Raw genomic sequence first — 17,041 nt, 5'->3', positions numbered from 1 at the left:
TATGCAGATACCGGCTGGTGATCGGCCCATACAGCTTTATTTATACTACACTATTTAGAAGAACATGGACAATTGTACAGAACAAACACTTTTTCCTCGTGTCACCCCAATTTTCTTATAGATTGTAAGTCTTGAGAGCAGCGCCCTCAGTCATTATTCAATTTTGATTTAGTTTTACAGCTTGTGAAGTGCTGCAGTAGAAGTTGGCGCTATATAAGTTATTATTAATAAAAAAACATGGAAATTGATTTGTGAAATTAGAAAATAGCTGAACTGAAGCAACCAATGCCAGGCAGCTTCTGCCAAGCAAAATAAAAAAGTCATGGGCTGTGTTAAACAGGCCTAGATGCATGTAATGAGAGCAGAGATTTACCTTACTTTGTATTAGTAATACATAATCCGCAATACTTTGCGTAGGTAACTAATTAATGGCTACTGTATATACCGGCGTATAAGACGACTTTTGAACCCCGAAAAATCTGCTCTGAAGTCGGGGGTCGTCTTATACGCCGGTAATACAAAAAAAAAAAGAAATGATTACTCATCTCTCCCGCGTTCCGCGGCGCTGCTGCAGGCTGTCGCTCCCTCCTGGTCCCCGGCAGAGCATTGCTTTCTGAATGCGGGGCCGTCAGCCAATCACAGCCATTCAATGACATCATTGAATGACTGTGATTGGCTGAAGGCGCACGTGTGTTAGCCAATCACAGCCATTCAATGATGTCATTGAATGGCTGTGATTGGCTGACGGCCCTGCGTCCAGAAAGCAATGCTCTGCCGGGGACCAGGAGGGAGCGACAGCCTGCAGCAGCGCCGCAGGACGCCGGGGAAGGTGAGTAATGATTTTTTTTTTTGCTCTACTGTATTCCTGGCGTATAAGGTGACAGTTGGGGGGTCGTCTTATATGCCCCGTCGCCTTATACGCCGGAATATACGGTATATTCTTCTTGCCATATAAATTATAGTAAAAAGACTTGTATTGTAATTGCCTCACAGAATAGCATTTTTGCCTTCTCTGTCATTACAAACACTCCATGATAATTGGTCATACTAGATTGACTTTTTATATCTTTACATTAGTGATTATGCAACTGTAGAAAACAGAATAGGTACCGTGTTTCCCCCAAAATAAGACACTGTCTTATATTTTTTTTGCCCCAAAAAAGACACACCATTTCCAGGGGATGTCTTATAATACTCACCTAGTAGATTGTGTTCGGGTCCCTCACGCTGGTCTCTGGGCCTGCTGCCTCCGTGGACTCTTGGACACTGATAGGGCATTACTTCCTGGTAGCGGGGCTTAAATACCCCGCCTCCAGCAAGCAATTGCTCTAAATGGTTCATCGAGCACCACGTCGGCCAATCAGAACTGGCACTTGATTATAGCCAATCACAGCCATTCATTGAATGGCTGTGATTGGTTAATCGAGCGCGGGCTCTGATTGCTTGATGCAGTGCTCAATGAACCAATCAGAGCAATCACTGGCTGGAGGCGGAGTATTCAAGCCCTGCTACCAGGAAGAAATGCTCTGTCGGCGTTCAGGACTACACGAAAGCCTGCAACAGCGCTGCAGCCCAGCACGAGGGACCCAAATGCCGTCTACTAGGTGAATATTGCTTTTTTTCAAACCACTCTCTCCCCCCCCCAAAAAAAAATAAATCTGGGTAGGGTTTATTATTGGGGTAGGTCTTTTTAGGGAAACACGGTAGGTATTACTGATGACCCGGATGTATACTTAGACCCACTCATCCCTGCTGAAATAAAAAAGGCAATGTTGTTCTTAGGCCTCGTTCACACGAGCGTGGTTTTAGTGCAGATAAGGCACGTAAAAAAATTGCGGCTAACTGCTCGAAAAATAGCGTGAACGGGTGATTTCCAGCTATCAAGTCTCCGGCTTAATTAGCAGAGAAATTGCCTATTCACACAATTGGAGCTGCGTGTTGCGTGTTATCCAGCTGCCACAGGAGTCTATGGAAACTCCCATACATCACGCACCAAAGATAGGATCAATGTCCTATCTTTTCACGCACTACAGACCTTAGATGCGTGTATGGCAACGGCGCATCTCCTACCTTTTAAAGGTTTGTTGCGCGTCTAGATTTCCTTCAGCTGAACGCTTCTATAGGAAACCATTGATTCTATTACATGAGGGTTTTTTTCCACGCGCCTATTCTGCACTAAAACCACACTTGTGTGAACGAGGCCTGAATCTATGTAGATTCTTAGTAGTTTTCTTCCAGAGCTGTCATTGCGCTATTAGGGCCAATTCACATGGGCGTATGCGTACAACACTGCAAGTATACTCCAAAATTGTACGCCCATACACTCTGCTGGCAGAGATTGTGTAGGGCTGCGATTGGCACTGCGCATGCCCGGGAATCTGATGTCACGGACATGTGCAGTGTGGTTTTTATTTTTTTTTTTAAATACCCGCTCTGTTCTGTATTGACAGCGTTTCATATGCACCCAATTTAATGGCTGCGTTTGATACGCGGAGAAATAGAACAAGTTGCCATTTCTCCTGCGTATCAATACGCAGTGACCACACGCAGGTGTGAATGGAAGAGTGAAAGTCCATAGATTTGCATTGCCTCCGTTCACCGTGTATTACATACAGGAAATGCGCGTGCGTAATACACAGTGACAATATGCCCGTGTGAATGAGCCCTAAGTGTGATAAGAAAGATACAACCACAGTCAACCATTTTAAATGCTTTGGAGACGAGTCCCTGTGTTACTTAAGTCACTGGCCGCATACAAACTGTCCTGCTCCATCTCCCCTCTCCACTACGCTTTTTTAACCCCTTAATGACACGGCCTATTTTGGCGTTGAGGACCAAGCGATTTTTGGTATTTTTCCATCTCCATTTTTCAAAAGCCATAACTTTTTTATTTTTACGTCGACGCGGCCGTATAAGGGCTTGTTTTTTGCAAGGCGAGCTGTAGTTTTTATCGGTGCCACTTTTGGGTACATACACAATATCGTAAAACTTTTATTATTTTTTTTATGATAACAGGGAGAGAAAACGCATCAATTCTGACAGATTTTTTTTTTCTTTTTCTTACGGCGTTAATCATGCAGCATAAATGACATACTAAATTTTTTCTGCGGGTCGGTACGGTTACAACGATACCAAAATTGTTATTTTTTTTAGGTTTTTACACTTTTTTGCAATAAAAAGCCCTTTTTTTTGGAAATTTTTTTTTCTATATAGCTGCATTCAAAGTCCTGTAACTTTTTTTTTTCTATGTACGGAGCTCTATAAGGGCTTATTTTTTGCGAGACGAGCTGTAGTTTTTATTGGTACCATTTTGGGGAATGTACGGCTTTTTTGATCACTTTTATTGCATTTTTTGTGAGGCAAAATGCTAAAAATTAGCATTTTGCCTCTGTTTTTTAGCAGTTTTTTTTACGCTTTTTGTTGTACAAAATAAAAAGCGTGTTCAACTTTTTGTACACGTCGTTACGGACGTGTCAATACCCAATATGTGGGGTTTTAATTTTTTTTTACCTTTTTTTATGCAATTGGAAAAAGCATAAAAAAGGGTGTTTTTTACACTTTTCTTTTCTTTTTTTTACACTATTTGAGTCCCTCTGAGGGACTTGCAGCACTGTGCCTATGATCGCTGTGATAAGGCGTGGCAGAGCTACTGCTCTGCCATGCCTTATCGCTTATACAGTGAGCATAGGCATAGGCAATACAGGACGCCAGTGTTGCCATGGTGACAGGCCGGGCTCTCGCGATAACATCGCGAGAGCCGGCTGGAGACACAGAGGGAGCGCGATCCCTCTGTGAACTTTTTCCCTGCCGCAATCTACTTAGATCGCGGCAGGGAAAGGGTTAACAGCGGGGGGCGCATCTCCGTTGCAGCGGGACGCCGGCTGTGACTGACAGCCGGCTCCCGCTGCGGGATAGCGCGAGATCTCGCGCTATCCCGATGACGTACCGGTATGTCATTTTGCGCGAAGTACCAGGCTCCCATGACGTACCGGTACGTCATGGAGCGGGAAGGGGTTAAAGGTTATTTTCACATGGGCGATAAAATTGCGCAATGCGAGTGAAAACGCAGAATTAGGAAACCCATGCTTTTCAATGGTTTCATTCACATCTGCGATGTTTTCTCTCATGCGATGTTGCAAGATTTAGAATTCGCTGCCTGCCCTACCTTTTTTTTTTTTTAGCATTTTACCTTTTTTTTTAATTTTTTTATCACCCTCGTTTCCCAATGAAGCTTTTGTTTTATTGCATTGCAACATATGAACTTGGGATTTTTGTGTGATGCGATACGTTTTTAACATTAGACACTTCTGTTGTCTACCGCAAGACAAAAATTGCAAGCGGCAGCGATGCAATACGAGATTATTTGTCAGGAAAAACACCGCTGATGCTTAATCATCTCATGGGCACGTATGCGATATTGCCGCGATTTTCTCGTGGCGATATCTCACTCGCCTGTCTGAAACTAGCCTGAGGGGGTTTTCCCTCCAAGTTACCCTTTTAGAAGTGTGATTCTCGCCTCCTTTTATGAGGTTTCCTGTGATGGGTTTATGTCTTCAAGGGGTTAGTCAAACGAGCGTATGCGTATACACGTTCGCCTGTACGCAACGTATATTTACATGAATGAATTTTTGACACAATGGAATCCCGACTGTTATTGGCGTTTTTAAAGATATTCACCCCGGACACTGCAGCACGCATGTAAAAAAACACGCTGAAGCAATTGCTGGCAACATTTGGAAGAAATGCTTGGAATGGTAATGAAATGCCTAATTAGGGCGAGCTGTCTTTTCCCAGCGTTGTACGCAGGGTTACTGCCTCCCCCCCCCCCTTTTTTCCATCTGCCATAGAAGTCTATGCCAGCTTGCTGTGTTACACAGCGAAAGTATAAAATATACGGCCGTGAAAGATGGAGCAGGTCTTATTTTTTCTCACGCAAATATTTTGCGCGGAAAAAAAACACGTTCCCCTGATCGATGCCATTGAACGCAAATGCATTGCTTGCTCGCGTTATTTGTGCGACTTTTGTGTGCGGAAATGCCTGCGCAAACACAGTCATTTGAAGGAGGCCTCAAAAGGGAGGGAAGTCATTTTGGTAGCGCACAGGAAGGAGAAGTTGCACTATCTTTGGGCAAAAGTAGACAAAAAGAGTGAAACTTGGTGGACATGCTGTACGCCTCTCCTCTGGAAGACATTACCCATACCCAGCGACAACCGATGCCTGGCCCACCACAACACTCCCATAGTCACATATTATGCCTACTGATGAAGGAAAGCCCAAGAATGCAAATGAATTCTCAAGGGTTTTCCAAATATGTCATTGAAGGGCAAAGAGACTCAGACTGTGGTGAAAGTAGAAGATTCTTCAATATCATCTTTTCTAGCTTTAATACATTATTTAAAGTAATGAAAAATAGAAATCATCATTTTTACCGTTGCACAAGATAAAATAACGTACCTTAAATGCCATCTGGATAGTATCCTCAGAATTGGCAGGATGGCAGAGGATTGCTATGCCGATTACATACTCTCTGAAGTCTATGGTGCCATCTTTGTTCTATAACAGAGAAAAGAAGAAATGAAATACAGTTAAGTTAAAGGGGTTGTCCTGCGCCGAAACGGGTTTTTTTTTTTTTTTGCATAGGCCCCCCGTTCAGCGCAGGACAAACCCAAGGGATGTGTTGAAATAAAAAAAAAAAAATGTACTTACCCGAATCCCCTCTCTGCAACTTCTTCCTTCTTTTCCTCCAAGATGGCCGCCGGGATCTTCACCCACGATGCACCGTGGGCTGTGTGCGGTCCATTGCCGATTCCAGCCTCCTGATTGGCTGGAATCGGCACACGTGACGGGGCGGAGCTACGCGATGACGGAGCCAGAATGCCGCTCATGCCCGGACCGACCAGGAGGGAGAAGACCCTTCTGCGCAAGCGCGTCTAGTCGGGCGATTAGACGCTGAAATTAGACGGAGCCATGGAGACGGGGACGCCAGCAACGGAGTGGGTAAGTGAATAACTTCTGTATGGCTCATATTTAATGCACGATGTATATTACAAAGTGCATTAATATGGCCATACAGAAGTGCTTAACCCCACTTGCTTTCGCGAGACAACCCCTTTAACCCCGTAAAGGACGCGGCCTTGTTCGATACTTAAAGACACAACGGTTCTTTGGGATTTTCTATTTTAAAAGCCATATTTTTTTTTTTTCTACCAGCATATAGCAGTATGAGGGCTTTTACAGACTAGCGTTTTTTTTTCCAAATGTCAATGGGACTTTCTAATGTTAAAATCACATCGCACAAAAATCGCAGCAACGTAAACTTGTGATTTTAACATTGGAAAGTCCCATTGAGATTTGGAAAAAAAATGCTGCGAAATTGCAGCGAGAAAAAGAAACCGCTAGTGGGTAAAAGCCCTGAGGGCCTGTTTATTGTATGGCAAGCTGTAGTTTTTTTTTTATTGGTACCATTTTGGGGTACTTACGTATTCTATAATTTATTAATTTTTTTGGTAGGGGATAGAGTAAAAGAACACATCAGCCTTTTTTATGGCATTCACTATCTAGTATAAATTAGGCCATTTTCACATGGCCAAGAGAATCAAGCAAAGACTTGTGCAGTGCGGGGCACAAAAATATGAACCCCATTCTTTTGAATGGGGTCATAACCAAAAGCGATTTTATCCTGCATCGCATTGCACCGCGATGAGATCCGGGAAACAAATCGCGGCACGTCCTATCTTTGCGCGTGCCCTCGCATCTCATGGGGCCGGCGGCAGCAACATACCACGTACTAGGTGCACGCAGGGCGATGCGAGGTCTCCCCATTGAGAACAACGGTAGACACTCCGCAATCCATCGCCGTGGCTGCCATGTGAAGTGTTCTGCGGCGGTTTTGATATAAAAACACCTCACATACGCAAAAAGTTGCATGTTGGCGAGTGCGATATTGGACCATGATTCACAGCCCATTATCGCACTCGCCCGTGTGAAGTTAGCCTAACACCGCTTTTTTTTCTGCAGGTCGATACAATTACGACAATATCAAAATTATAATTTTTTTAGGGTTTTTCACAATGAAAACCTTTTCCCCATGGATGGAGCTTTAAGGACGTAACGATTTTTGGCTGATTTTCACCTCCATTCTTCAAAAGCCATAGCTTTTTATTTTTCCGGCGACGCGGCCGTATAAGGGCTTGTTCTTTGCGTGGCGAACTTTAGTTTTTATTGGTGACATTTTTTGGGTACATAGACTATATTGTAAGGCTTAAGGGACAGTTAGGAGGGAAAGCCTCATGGGATCTGGGACCTTTATGTACATGATGGATGGATGATATGTCACCCTCCATGGAGGAGGTTTTCTGGTTAACCAAGATATGTTACAAAGGTCATTACTGGGTCAGATGAGATGGAAGAGACTGAGTTCTGCCCAGTGATGGAGTGGCTGGCAGCGGCAGATGATTGGCTGAAGGAAAATGGCGGGAAATGCCTGTGGTTGTCAGGCAGAATCAGGTGGCCTGACAGTGGCTGGTGATTGGCCAGATATTTGGAGGTGCAGAGTTGTGGGGCCTTCATTATCTGGAAAGGAAGCAGCACCCAAGTAACAGTTCCCTGTTTGGACGGGGAGGAATAGTTTCACAGATGTCTGGAATCCCCTGCGCTTCAGCTTAGGACTTGTCAGAAGCGCCGGCCAGGAGGAGCTACAGAGGACATCGTGTGAACACTTGTATCTGAGGTAGACTTGTCAGTAGAATACCTCCAGCGAAGTGAACGCGGAAGGAGAGAGACATCTTTTACCTTCATCCGATCGGAGGCAACTGAGACATGGCAGCAGGAACAGTGCCCACTAGATGCCAACACCAGCGGGAACAGTGCCCACTAGATGCCAACACCAGCGGAACAGTGCCCACTAGATGCCAACACCAGCGGGAACAGTGCCCACCAGATGACAACACCAGCGGGAACAGTGCCCACTAGATGCCAACACCAGCGGGAACAGTGCCCACTAGATGCCAACACCAGTGGGAACAGTGCCCACCAGATGACAACACCAGCGGGAACAGTGCCCACCAGATGCCAACACCAAGTCCTGTGCTGCTGCAGGCACAGCGTACAGGTGAAGCTCTCCAAGTTGGTGAGATCTCTGGTACCCAGGTGGTATACCTGGTACGTGTGCATAGAAGGATTTAACATGTGTACCAGTTGGGGGCGATTCGCTCGCCGCTTTTTGTGTTTGTTTTTTTGTGGGCCAGAACCAGGAGTGGGTCCAAAGTAGGGAAGACATGCAAATGTTTCCATTATACTTCCTCTCCGCTCCTGGTTTTGGCTCTCGGAGGGCCGGACGAAGGGGCCGTTGTGTGAAAGGTAGATTGTCAGATGTAAATGTGTTAGTGTTAACGCTTACTAGGCTGTAAAGAAAGGGCTGCTCCAGTTTTATTAATGGTGTCATCTCTGAGGTAGCTGACCACGGCGCGGGGGTCCGTCACCCTCTGAGGTAACCACGGCGCGGGGGTCCGTCACCCTCTGAGGTAACCACGGCGCGGGGGTCCGTCACCTCTGAGGTAACCACGGCGCGGGGGTCCGTCACCTCTGTGGTAACCACGGCGCGGGGGTCCGTCACCTCTGTGGTAACCACGGCGCGGGGGTCCGTCACCTCTGTGGTAACCACGGCGCGGGGGTCCGTCACCTCTGTGGTAACCACGGCGCGGGGGTCCGTCACCTCTGTGGTAACCACGGCGCGGGGGTCCGTCACCTCTGTGGTAACCACGGCGCGGGGGTCCGTCACCTCTGTGGTAACCACGGCGCGGGGGTCCGTCACCTCTGTGGTAACCACGGCGCGGGGGTCCGTCACCTCTGTGGTAACCACAGCTGTCCTGTGTGGACAAATCTCGTCCCCATGGCTGGCTAATACCGGGATTAGCGGCCGCAGGCGGACTTGCCGCAGAAAAATTCCAGACAAAATTTCCGCGCCAAATCAGTCCTTTGTGAACCTAGCCTCACATGTGCATGAGTCCAAGGGACTCGGCTGTGAAGGGGTTTGATGAGTTAATTTATTTCCTATCCTGAGGTAGTTCTGTTGATCAGGACATAGATGAGGGCAGAGTTGCAGGTCATTCCCGGGACGCAGCATGTCAATTTTTTGTCTTCCGTTGTGACCCCGCTCCTCTGTGGGAAAGCTGGTTACAACGGAAAAGCGTGCTGCGAAGCTGCTCCAAAACCCGCGGCTTAGTGCAGCTGGTTTTGGAGCTATGCTTATCCCGCAGAAATGTCATGTTTTTTCACTGCGGCAAAACCGAGAAATTTCCGCCGGGAATCCGGCCCGTGTGACCCCAGCCTTACAGAGCGTGATAGCGCGGGATCTCTTCCGATCTCACGCTATCCTCAGGGCGTAACTGTACACCCTGTTGAGCCAAGTACCTTCCTGGCAGGACGTACACTTATGCCATGTCGTGGCAAGGGGTTAATCACTTTTATTACATCTTTTTGGGGGGCGAAATAAACAAAAACATTTTTGACTCCATTTTTTTTTGTTCCTTTACAAAAAAAAGGGAAAGCACACAAAAGACCTGTAATTTTTTTTTACATGGATTTAAATTTTTAATTTTGCTTTTTTTCTACCGTGTTTCCCCAAAATCAAGACAGTGTCTTATATTAATTTTTGTTCAAAAAGGTTTAACTTCTTTACATGTATAGCTGCCTGGACACTATTTAAATGGACTTTTTAAATTAACTGTTAGCAGGGCTTAATTTTGGAGTAGGGCTTCTATTTCAAGCATCCTCAAAAAGCCTGAAAAATCATTTAGCAGCCTCAAAATTTCTGGAAAATCATGCTAGGTCTTATTTTCAGGGAAGCAGGGTATGTAGGGTACTTTAACCTATGATTCAATGATTGCTCAGATTATAGGAAAAAAAATGATAACACGCTATGACGACCCATCGGCCCTCTGCAAGCGGATGGTGGAGGGCCAATAACATTAAAGAGGGAGCTCACGTCTTCTGTTGGTAGCTTACATTGCGGCCTGTAAAGGGTTAACAGCTGAAATCAAAGTTCTCTGTAATCCCCATCATAGAGGTATTTCCGCTATCCGTTACTGCCCTGCAGTTGGCGCTGACTCAGTCCTGAGCTCACGCCATCTCATTATGGTACACGTACGGAATTTTGTGCGAACCCCATCCCTACCGTGACATACATATATATCATGGGGTGGGAAGGGGTTAAATGAAACGGTTAGACATTTTGAACACGTCACATCCATGTTTACTATTGTAAAAGGGAGTTCTGGTTTCAGAAAATGAATGCTATTCTTTGCATAGTGAAAAGTTGTGCAACTTCACAATATACTTTCTGCATCAGATCTTCAGAGATTTCAAGAACTCTGCTTGCTGTCATTTTAATAGGAAACATTCCAGTGGATAAAACAGTTTTCTGGTCATGTGATGAACGTCCGTACAGTTGTGTCTTGTATCTGCCATACACTTGAGTGCCCACCACCACATAACCAGATTTTTACCCCCTACAAAAGTTTCAATTGAGTGACAGCAAGCAGAGATCTTGACATATGTGAGAAACAGAAAAAAATATTGGAAAATTGCATAACTCATTTGTTATACAGAAAATAACCTTTATTTTCTGAAGTCGGACTACCCCTTCAGCGTGACAGGGTTCAAGAAATCAAACGTTATCCTTGTGTTGTTACAGAGCCGCTTGGTGTGTAGAGACATAGGAAGCATGCTGGGTAATATAGTTGGCGACAGGTGACAGCGCTATCGGCGCTACAAAATCGCGTGTACCGCTTTTTTTTCTGCAGGTCGATACAATTACAACAATATCAAAATTATAATTTTTTTAGGATTTTTCGCAATGAAAACCTTTTCCCCATGGATGGAGCTTTAAGGACGTAACGCTTTGTGGCTGATTTTCACCTCCATTCTTCAAAAGCCATAGCTTTTTATTTTTCTGGCGACGCGGCCGTATAAGGGCTTGTGCTTCGCGTGGCGAACTTTAGTTTTTATTGGTGCCATTTTTGGGTACATAGACTATATTGTAAGGCTTGAGGGACAGTTAGGAGGGAAAGCCTCATGGGATCTGGGAGCTTTATGTACATGATGGATGGATGATATGTCACCTTCTACGGAGCCTTATGGGATCTGGGACCTTTATGTACAGGATGGATGGATGATATGTCACATTCTACGGAGCCTTATGGGATCTGGGAGCTTTATGTACATGATGGATGGATGATATGTCACCCTCTACGGAGCCTTATGGGATCTGGGAGCTTTATGTACATGATGGATGGATGATATGTCACCCTCTATGGAGCCTCATGGGATCTGGGACCTTTATGTACATGATGGATGGATGATATGTCACCCTCTATGGAGCCTCATGGGATCTGGGAGCTTTATGTACATGATGGATGGATGATATGTCACCCTCTATGGAGGAGGTTTTCTGGTTAACCAAGATATGTTACAAAGGTCATTACTGGGTCAGATGAGATGGCAGAGAGTGAGTTCTGCCCAGTGATGGAGTGGCTGGCAGCGGCAGATGATTGGCTGAAGGAAAATGGCGGGAAATGCCTGTGGTTGTGAGGCAGAATCAGGTGGTCTGACAGCGGCTGGTGATTGCCCAGATATTTGGAGGTGCAGAGTTGTGGGGCCGTCATTATCTGGAAAGGAAGCAGCACCCAAGTAACAGTTCCCTGTTTGGACGGGGAGGAATAGTTTCACAGATGCCTGGAATCCCCTGCGCTTCAGCTTAGGACTTGTCAGAAGTGCCGGCCAGGAGGAGCTACAGAGGACATAGGTGAACACTTGTATCTGAGGTAGACTTGTCAGTAGAATACCTCCAGCGAAGTGAACGCGGAAGGAGAGAGACATCTTTTACCTTCATCCGATCGGAGGCAACTGAGACATGGCAGCAGGAACAGTGCCCACTAGATGCCAACACCAGCGGGAACAGTGCCCACTAGATGCCAACACCAGCGGGAACAGTGCCCACTAGATGACGACAACACCAGCGGGAACAGTGCCCACCAGATGCCAACACCAAGTCCTGTGCTGCTGCAGGCACAGCGTACAGGTGAAGCTCTCCAAGTTGGTGAGATCTCTGGTACCCAGGTGGTATACCTGGTACGTGTGCATAGAAGGATTTAACATGTGTACCAGTTGGGGGCGATTCGCTCGCCGCTTTTTGTGTTTGTTTTTTTGTGGGCCAGAACCAGGAGTGGGTCCAAAGTAGGGAAGACATGCAAATGTTTCCATTATACTTCCTCTCCGCTCCTGGTTTTGGCTCTCGGAGGGCCGGACGAAGGGGCCGTTGTGTGAAAGGTATATTGTCAGATGTAAATGTGTTAGTGTTAACGCTTACTAGGCTGTAAAGAAAGGGCTGCTCCAGTTTTATTAATGGTGACATCTCTGAGGTGGCTGAGCACTGCACTGAGGTAGCTGACCACGGCGCGGGGGTCTGTCAGCCTCTGAGGTAACCACGGCACGGGGCTCTGTCACCCTCTGAGGTAACCACGGCACGGGGCTCTGTCACCCTCTGAGGTAACCACGGCATTGGGTCTGTCACCCTCTGAGGTAACCACGGCACGGGGGCCTGTCACCTCTGAGGTAACCACGGCACGGGGGCCTGTCACCTCTGGGGTAACCACGGCACGGGGGCCTGTCACCTCTGGGGTAACCACGGCACGGGGGCCTGTCACCTCTGGGGTAACCACGGCGCGGGGCTCTGTCACCCTCTGAGGTAACCACGGCACGGGGGGCCTGTCACCTCTGGGGTAACCACGGCACGGGGGGCCTGTCACCTCTGGGGTAACCACGGCACGGGGGCCTGTCACCCTCTGGGGTAACCACGGCACGGGGGCCTGTCACCCTCTGGGGTAACCACGGCACGGGGGCCTGTCACCCTCTGGGGTAACCACGGCACGGGGGTCTGTCAACTGTGCAATTACATCAATGCAATGACATCAAGCTCTTGCAGGCGTGAACACGTTATGTGACGGAGCCCTCGGGGGCGCACACAAGTGTCTGTAAAAACGTAGCGTTTTTTATGAAGGGTTTTGCTCGCAGAGCTGCGTTTTTATGCATTTTGTTTTTGTGCGCGTTTGCCTGCGTTTTTACGACATATTTTGTACAGAAACAATAGGATGATGTCGCCACGTTTTTTACGCCCAATATTCATTTCAAAGGGCGATTTAGTGGGTGAAATATGTGCCGAAACGCCGAAAATGGGACACGCTGCGTGTAAAATATGGTGCAAAAACACCAATGTGAGGCCCCATGAAATATGTAGAGCTTCAGTCTCTGAGTAATACGCGCGCATGAAAAACGTGCGTAATACATGGTATAAAACCGCTTGCTTCTCCCCTGTTGTCAGACAATGGCCGCCGATTGCCATAATCAGTGGAATAGAAGGGTCTGTATAACAAGATGGCGTCTGCCGGCCTTCTGTACTGTGAACTATTAAGAACTACAGAGCGATTCACTCGCTAGGAAACCCGAATGTTCCTCAGTAACTTCTCCATTTTTGTCTGGCTCCTCATGAGGAAGATGCCGATGCCTGAGGCGGCCCGCAGGCTGTTGCCCCCGGCAACCAATCACAGAGCAGCTTTCGCTTTCCCTCAACTCTGGTTTAGGACAGTTTTTGTTTTAGCCCCCTTCATAAATCTCCTACCATGTCCGTCAGACCATCAACTCTCAGCAACATTGGCCGTTCCCGTGACGCCGTGACACGACCGCTAGACAGGTGTGCGCCACAGACATGTACTCCGGTGAGCGTCTCGTGGCAAACGGCTTCATTTAATCAGTGTCAGAATAGATCTATGAAGGATGCGAGACGTGCAAAACACATGTGACTATGAACTATATATTATATCTATACACACGAGCGATGCTGTGAGGGGAAAATAAAAGAAAACGCAGCAGGTCCTATTTTTTTTCCGCGTTCCTCAGTCCGCCTCGCCCATTGATTTCAATGGGACCTTAAATACGTTGCATGGCTCTCATGCGATGGGATGATTCCCATTGAAATCAATGAGAAACACTTCTGATCCGCTCTTATGTGTGAGACTCGCACCAGAGGATCGGAATTTCACAGAAGCGATATGAGACGTTTTTGCCTGAAAGTCGCCTCGCAGCAGCGGAGTAAAAAGTTGATAAGCGTGATATTGGGCCAAAAATTGCGCCCGCCTGTGTGTAACTAGCCTCAGAGACGTGATGGCGGGAGGCTGCCGCCATCACTGGTGTCACACTAGCAGATGGCCGGCCATATGCTGACTCACATACAAGAGGTCATGGATGCTGCAGCGCCATTGTCTGCACTCTTCAGAGGGAATAAGGCAAAAAAGTACAAAGTTAGGGCTTAAACAGACAAATATACTCAGCGCAATGGAGGGTGTTGGTGCATGAACACGTTAGAAGTCTTGTTTACTGTTCAAACCCGTGTATCGCGTGTGTTAAAAAAAAAAAAAAAAAGGGGCAAGGTCTATCTTTTCTTGCACGCGAGAAACACGGTCGTCAGAATTAAACCATTAAGATCAATAACTATGCTTTATCATGTTGTGCGTGCGCAAAAAGCTCCACAACCGCGTTCATCTGTTTACGGGCTTATTCAGACGGCCGTATTTATACAGTTCTTTTCTAAGCTGTGTTAGAAAAGAAAAAAAAACAAGAAGCGTGACCCCGCGAAGCGCTGGATTCCAAGGTGTTCGATTTTTGGATGCTTAAAATATTGCGCCTGGAAAAAAATAGGACATACGCGACCGTTTTCAGTCAGGCATTTTATACGTCACGTGAAAAGACAGGTCTTCAGGGAGTTACCAGTGTACAACGCAGGGAAAAGAAGGCGGCTCACCCCAACTAGGCGTTCATCGACCTTCTGAGGATTCTACAGCGATCGCTGGTTTCATCACCTCTGCGTGCTTTTTTTTTACATTCAAACGGCAGCGAATACAGATCAGGACTTGATTCATTCATGCGAACAAACGCTCATCTCGGGCGAACGTTAAGCACATACCATACGGTCGTGTGAAGGAGGTCTTAGGGCTTCTTTACACTGGCAATTGCGGCAAAATTGCGGCTTTTTTCCCCACAATTTTAGAACGTCAGCGCTGCTTTTTTCTCACAAAAAGATCAATGTCGCTTGAGATTTTCTTGTGCGATTTTTTTTTTTTTTTTTTTCCCCCACGCAATTTTGTAGTAATTTTTGCATAAAAGTCAATAAGACTTTGTAATGATAAAAATGCATTGCCCGGTCGTGCTTTGCGATGCGATAAAAGGGAGGCTGTATAGGGAAAAACACAAAAGGCAGAAAGATAGGGCGTCGTGTGATTTTATTTCATGCAACATCGCATAAGTGAAAACATTGCCAATGTGAAGGAAAACATTAAAAATCATAATTCTGCATTTTTACGAGCTCCCGCACGGCGCAAAAGTTGCATGATTTTATCACAAGTGTGAAACCGTCCTCAGCCCTAAATAAGAAACGTTTGGGTTTCGCAGGAAGGGAATCGGCCTGTATACGATCTGATTTATAAGTCCGGCGCACACGACCGTAAGCGTAAAACGCTGTGTGTTACTGCTGTGGAGCCGGCCGATCGCTGCGTATGGCAGCGGTTTTGCACTGCGCATGACGATGTATCTCGCTCACACTGTCGTGCGCAGCCTTCTTGGTTTTATTTTTTTGTTTAACTTACAAGCTCTGTCGCTTTGCAATGGCGCGTATAAACGCCGCACATGCGCAGTGTAACAGTGTATGTAAAGCGTTAATTATGCGCTCATAGAGAACAATGGGCTTCATCACACAGTAAAGGCTACGGCCTCTTTCACATGCGGACCTATGCGTGCAAAAATCACGCGACTATTAGGAGGAATGGTTTCCTACGGGAACGTTCAGATCTTTTTTGCGCATTTAACATTCCTTCATCTGAACGTTTGCATAGAAAACAATCGGTTCCAATAGCTGCAAGTTTTTTACATGCGTGATTTTTGCACACGTAGGTCCTCGTGTGAATGAGCCCTTAACTGGGCCCTTTTGTTTTTTGCTCCCCCGTTTTAATAAATCATAACTTGTATTTCTCCATCGCCGTCGCCGTCTGAGGGCTTGTTTTTTGCAGGCTGAAAAAAAATTGTAAGTGGAAAAAAAAAAAATGAAATTCCGCCATTTTTGTACACACTGCAACGGAAATGACATGATAGCTTTAATCCATGGGTCAGTACGAACACTGATACCAAATTTAGGTTTTGTTTTTTTTCGCCGTACTACTTTTATTTTTTTCCAAGATATTTAATTTTTTTTTTATCATCTTCTGCCGCCATTTTCTGATGGCCATAACCTCTTTATTTTTTCGCTGACATAGCGGTGTGAGGGCTCAGTATCCTGTAGTTTTCCGTTGGTACCATTCTGGAGCACATGTGACTTTTTCATCCCTTTTTATTACATTTTTTTTCCTAAAGACGGGGTGTCCAAAAAGCAAAATTCTGGTGTTTTTTTTTTTCTGATGACGTTCACTGTGCGGGGTAAGTAATGTGTTACTTTGATAGATTTGTCCTTTACGGAAACACAGGTTTTTTTGGTTTTTTTTACTTTTTTTCAATTTATTAATTAAAATAACCTTTTATTTTTTTATATAATTAGTAAGACTTTTTTAACTTATTTACTTATTTTCACTTTTTTTGTCCCAGAGTGAACATGAGCATGTGATGCTTTGATCGCTCTTGCAATATGATGAAATGCCATAGCCTTACATCATACTGCGAATTGACAGGCGGTCTACCAAGCCACCTCACGAGAATGCCTGGATAGGCATTCTGCTTTGACAGCCCTAGGGCCTTTCAGAAGGCCCCTGGCTGCCATGACACCCGCACGGCTCCCTGTGATCTCCATAGGTTCGTTCTCATAAGCGTGTTTCTCACCTCATCTTTCTGCGTTTTACATACAAAAATGACAGGAAAGGGTTGTGACCCGGCGGACGTCGCAGGGAGAAGATGACCATCGCCACTGTATGCCACGGAAAGGGGTGAACGCGCGTGTGAACTGGC

General features: G+C 46.1%; 1 protein-coding gene across 3 annotated transcripts in view; it reads right to left on the bottom strand.

The window, feature by feature from the left end:
- LPCAT2 (lysophosphatidylcholine acyltransferase 2) overlaps window positions 1-17,041 on the bottom strand; it is a 66,799-nt gene that overhangs the window by 21,862 nt on the left and 27,896 nt on the right. For all 3 annotated transcript variants that reach the window (XM_066583889.1, XM_066583887.1, XM_066583890.1), the window contains exon 13: window positions 5,456-5,554. In XM_066583889.1, the coding sequence (XP_066439986.1) occupies window positions 5,456-5,554 (99 nt within the window). The remainder of the gene's footprint in view (window positions 1-5,455; window positions 5,555-17,041) is intronic.

This window comes from Eleutherodactylus coqui, chromosome 11, assembly GCF_035609145.1.
Source record: "Eleutherodactylus coqui strain aEleCoq1 chromosome 11, aEleCoq1.hap1, whole genome shotgun sequence".
Lineage (NCBI taxonomy): Eukaryota > Metazoa > Chordata > Amphibia > Anura > Eleutherodactylidae > Eleutherodactylus > Eleutherodactylus coqui.
Note: the sequence above shows the minus strand (reverse complement) of the source record. Positions and strands in the feature narration are given on the sequence as shown.